We start from the raw sequence: 5,434 nt of genomic DNA on the forward strand, positions 1-5,434 counted from the left end.
AAGAAAGGGACACCTCTCAGTGGCAATTCAGCCCACATAAAAACTAAATTCTCCCTGGAAATGCCACTATCTCTACAGACTACAGATATGACTTCACCTCTAAATAAGGTGACACAGTGAAGTGCAGTGAGTAAGATACACAGGCTCAGGCTCTCAGTATTGAGAAGCTGGGGGATGCTAAGCAGTCTCATTCCTTTCCTCCCTCCATCCCCAGGAAGGCTTGAAATATTTAGCATCCATTGGATCACACCCTGTTATACCAGAAGAGTTTACTACTGAGTCCTTCACAAAGTACTTTAAATAAAAACAAAACCACACCAGAGGAGTTCAAAAGAATCTGTATCGTGGCCTACATCATGTCTGTCCACCCACAGCTTTGCCAACTGAGGATAAACAAGAGCTGAATGAAACTCTGCAAGCACACACTTCAGTTGGCCACATACCCAACTGAGGCTGGAGCAGCTAAAAATTAGCGTGCAGCCTCTTAAGGTTTAAAAACAGAAATGCAGACCCTCAAAAGAAACAACGATTTCCTTGTTGGCAGTGTGCGCCCTTAACTGACCAGGCGGAACACAGACATAAGATGGCAGACCCGGATCCAGGCCCTCTCTCTCACACACGTCTGTCACTGGAAGAAGTCACCTCATTAGCTGAGGACAGCAGAGCTTCTGCGTTCAACTTCTGCAGGAATACAGGATTTGGCAGCCTCCAGAAATCTGAGCTCTCTATTTTTCTTCCCTTCGTTTACTAATGCCCATTTCCCCTTCCCCGCCTCCCTGCTCCCAACGCACACACGTTTTAATGCTAAAACCCAGCAGTTACATGGCTTTTCCATACTTCTAGGCAAATATTACACACTCTCACTCCAAACTAGGAAGTGTGCCTCTCTACAGAGGTAGCAAACCAACTGCAAGAACACAGTGCTTTATAGTGAAATAATTCAGATTAATCCAAAAAATTACCTGTACATCTCATGCCTTAGGAAAGCTTCAGATCCACCATCTCACACACAAACACACTCACTACAACATTGTGATACACTGCACACCCTTAATGGTTTCTACAGTTACATAGCCACACAGACAATGCAATTAACAAGCAACATTCCTTCCTGTAAAATAGCAGGGAAAAAAATACACAGAAGAAAAGTTCATAGAAATAATTTTGAGCTCAGAAATAAAAACACTAAATTTCAAATTAAATTTCACTATTTACTGTGCCAAAGACTACATAAGCCTGGATTACCTCGGTGCAGAACAGGTTTTCAATCAGTTTGATTTACAAAACATGTTGTGCCCCCCTTATAAGAAAAATGATACCCTATTTACTTTCTTCATATCACACATCAATGCTTTACTAAATATTTTTTTTCAATTTCCATTTCATTTGTTCTGTGTGCATTGAAATCAAAGTCGTATTTTAAAGTTAAATTTGTTTTCTGTTTCTTGTTACATAACCAGAAGTGTTATAGGAAATACTATTGTGGAGTTAAAAAAAAAAAAAAATCATAATTTAAAAATCAAAAAACAACAACAAAAAAAAACAGACACAGACCTCTACATCACAATAATCTGTCAGGTGTCCTGCACTCACTAATGGCAGACATTTAAATTAAAATTACATGTAATATGTAGCCAACTTCCAGGTCTCTGCTGAATGCCACTCCTGTGTTTAACCTCATCTATTGCCGACGAAGAGGTAAGATTTTCCAGGTTAGTAACAGCAAAATTCCACATTGCAAAAAAAACATTGAATGTTGTCATGCAAATAAAGTCTTTCACAGCATCTGAAAACACCCCTCAAATATCAAGATTGGTCTTAAGCAGTCAAACAATAAGAAAATAGGAACAAGAATCTTAATTTCTTGTTGGAGAGCCAAGCAATTTAAAACCAACAACCACATATACCCTAACCGATATCTTCAGAAAGTGATGGTGAATCACTAGAAGTGCTTCTTTCTAATGTAACCAAAAGAGCACACCAGTCACTGTACTGAAGACATTTCATTGCAGAAAGCAAAAACATCCATGGTTGTGAGTGAATTCTATGATCTGGGTGACTTGTGGCACTATCCCTCACCTCCCTCACAAAAAGGGCCACTGACTCCATGATGGAGAACACAGTCATTCCATCTCTGTCTGCTCTCTGCCCAGCTTTACACCTGCCGGACATAAGCATGGTATTTCTGAACACACAGACAGAAAAGAGACACATTTAGATTGCCATCTGAACCCAACACATGCCCCATCAGATCCCATCATAGACTCTAGAGCCACCTGCAACAGCCTGAAACACTGTTCTAAATTCAGTCGGCATTTTCCTCTCTCCTCTGCACTACAGCCACAACCCCAGAGCACCGAGGCTCAGCTTAGTTCATCTGGGCCCGCTTGGTCAAAACATACACAAAGGACAGGAACCACAGGGCCAGCTGAGCAACAAGGAATTTGGCTGCAGAACTCCCTCACACTTGTGTGCATAGCTGATTTTACACCACCCGGCTTCCACATTGATATTATCTTGTCAAAAAGTACCGAGCAGCTTTTCTACCACAAATTCTTGGAGCTCAGAAATTGCAGCAGAGCACCAAGGCTATGGAAAAACCAACTTCAGCTGGCTGCAAAGTGCGCTGCAAGTGCAGCATGTGAAGTCTCAACATGACGCAACCGACATCGCACCAGGGATGAGGGCTCACCAAAGGAAACCAGACCCACGCAAAATCACAACGTATATATAGGTGCCTACAGATCGCTGGCTGCCCAAGCTCAGAATGCCCTGTAAGCAGAGATTTAGATGAGCAGCAGATCAATGAGGCAATACCAACGCTGGCGACAAACAGCAGCGGGAGGGCAGCCTGACCGCCAGCAGCCCCGCCGCTCCCTCAGCTCCCCACCCTGCCCCTTCCTCTGCCCTTCCCCTCACCCCTCTCAGAGGTCAGCGTGGGTAAGGGTTACAGCCCTGCTGATGCCAGCCCTTCGAGGCAGCAGGCTGGCCTAGGCGCCCAGCATTTCTGGGCCACGGGAGGCTCCCGGCTGCCCACCGCCCGGCCACCTGCAGGCCTCCGCCGCCCTACCTTGCTCCTCGCCGGCCCCAAAACAGGCTCTGGGGTCCTCGGGGGGGAGCTGGGCTCCGCCACCCTCCAGGGCTTTGCGTTTCTTCGACATCTGGTCGGTGTTTGGGAGTGGAGTTTCTCCTCTCTCTCTCTCCGGGGAGATGAGTGTATGTGGAGAGAGAGGGAGAGTGTGAGAGAGAGACACGGGAAGGGAGAGAGAGAGATTGAAAGAAATCGCTGCTTAAAGAGAGGGGAAGAGACTTTGGAGTGGCTGGAGAGCAAGTAGGAGGCAGGGACTAAGTGGAGAAATCCTACAAATCACAATCCCATCAATGCAGCCCCACGTCTAGAGGGGCTGCCTGGGTCCCCCCCCTTCCTCGCTCGCTCATCTGAATGTGTGCGGGTGAAAATCGGAGAGGCGACATCCTCTGTTGTTTTGCCAAATGTTAACGGGTGGTGCTTTTTTTTATTGGGGGGAGGAAGGGAAGGGGGAGGGAGCTGACTGATATTATTTTCCCCTGTTGGGATTCCTTCTGGTTAAAAAAAGAAAAGGAGGAGGAAAAAAAAAAGGTAAAAGCTGAATGGATTGGGGGGGGGGGGGGGGAAGAACGAGTGAATTAAAAAGAAATCCGGGAGCCGAGGAGGAGGGATAACAAGCGCCTGCAGGTGCAGAGAGGCTCGTCTCCCTGCAGGGGTCATGTGCGTAGGGAGCCGGCAGCCGGGGCTCCCCGTGGCCGCGGCGGTCGGGCGAGGGCGAAGGCGAAGGCGAAGGCCGGCGGCGGAGGGCCGGGGCGCGGTGAGCAGCCAGCCTTGCACCTGCGGGAGCGGCGGAGACCTGCTGGGAACGTTCACGAACAACTCGGGCATCGCAAACTCCGCCGCGGAGTCGGTAGCCCCGCAGTCAGGCGGGCGGCTCGGTCCCTCGGTAACCCTTTCGGTGCCGGCAGCGAGGTGCGCCGCCGTCCCCGGGGCTCCCGTCCCTCCCCCCTCCGCCACCTGTCCCCGTCCTGGCGGGTTTCGAGGCTCGCTAGCGGGTAGTTTTCGCGGTGGGGGGGGGGAGGGAAGGACACAACTTACCCTGCGAACTATGCACAAGCTCGTCTCTGCTTTCCCCGTCAGATCAACTTTAAAGAGCAGATTCTCAGTCCGGGAGGCAAAGAGGCGGGGGAGGAGAGGGGAAATGGCTTAGGAACAGCGGCTGCCGAGCGGGTGAAGTTCGGGGCACAGTCCTGGCTCTTCCGTGCTCCGGCAGCCCAGCATCTTCCCGGGGGTCGGAGAGCAAGGTGTTCAACAGGTCGTCCTTGGTACCCAAAACTGATGGATGATGGCTTTCCCGCCTGGCTGCATTTAACAGAACGATGCAGAGCTACTCTGACGAGCAGGAAATTTTAGAGAAGCTCGCTGTGCAGCAGCGGCTTTAAATTAGCTATTTCTGGCTCTCTATATGCATACATACAAACACACATACACACGTACACCTGTGTATATGTATATGCATATATAAATAAAAATATATAACGGTATCAATGCAGTGCTGGGTCCACAGGATCTTAGGAAAGCCTGCCTGCCGGCTGCATGGAAGTTAAAGAGTTTTTCTTAAGCAGAAGGGGCTGATGCTTGGACACATCTCACGTCCAACAGGAGGCAATGACGTCTGTAGCTTCATTGCTATAACAGCACCAAGGCTGCAATTGCCATTCACTGAAATGATAAGGGGCGCTCAGACGTAAGCAGTCTGGACCTCTAGCAAGAGACTGAAGCGAGGAGGATTTTTCCCCTCCCAAAACAAATAATAAATGCTAAAAATCACCTAAGGAAAGAGACGGGGGAGCAGGGAAAGGAATCTAGGTCTCTCAGTCACACGCTTTTGCAACATGATCCTCCAGCTCCAGAAACATTTATTTTTTGCAGCTGACGAGACTTTGGGAAATTTCAGTGTATTATGATTGCTCGGTGGGTGGGGGGAGTGCGCGGGGGGGGAAGGGGTGGGAAAGATTTTTTTTTCCCTTAATTATTTCTGTCTCTCTCCAAGCAGGCACTGATGAAAGCCGGGAAAAAGTGCCCTCCCCCCGCTCTCCGCCCCCCCCCCCCCCCCCCATCTCATATTTCCTAACGTATTTAGGACCGTGTACACGCTGAAGTGTTCCCGGTGCACAGCTAGGGCTGAAGTAGCAATTTCTTGCCGTATAGCCTGCAGGGGTCTGTTTGTTTATTTATTTATTTATTTATTTATTTGGGGGGGTATTTATTTATTTATTGATAGCATCGGAAGGTGCTTACAAAGAAGAGAAATAAAAGCCGACTCGAAGCAGCCGGCTCCTTCCCACGCGGGGTCACGCTCTCGCTGCCCCGTTTTTACCCGTATATGGGGAGAGCTGATGCGGT

General features: G+C 48.8%; 1 protein-coding gene across 1 annotated transcript; it reads left to right on the plus strand.

Annotated features, from left to right (window-relative positions):
- Positions 1-3,218: 3,218 nt before the first annotated feature.
- Positions 3,219-4,705, plus strand: LOC122181873. The gene is made up of 3 exons (XM_042874719.1): positions 3,219-3,331; positions 3,742-4,000; positions 4,169-4,705. Exons 1-3 carry the CDS (start codon positions 3,219-3,221, stop codon positions 4,439-4,441), a joined length of 645 nt encoding a protein of 214 aa, XP_042730653.1. The 3' UTR covers positions 4,442-4,705.
- The last annotated feature ends 729 nt before the right edge of the window (positions 4,706-5,434 follow it).

Source organism: Lagopus leucura, unplaced genomic scaffold (genome assembly GCF_019238085.1).
Source record: "Lagopus leucura isolate 7727_CA_CO unplaced genomic scaffold, USGS_WTPT01 Super-Scaffold_73, whole genome shotgun sequence".
Classification (NCBI taxonomy): domain Eukaryota; kingdom Metazoa; phylum Chordata; class Aves; order Galliformes; family Phasianidae; genus Lagopus; species Lagopus leucura.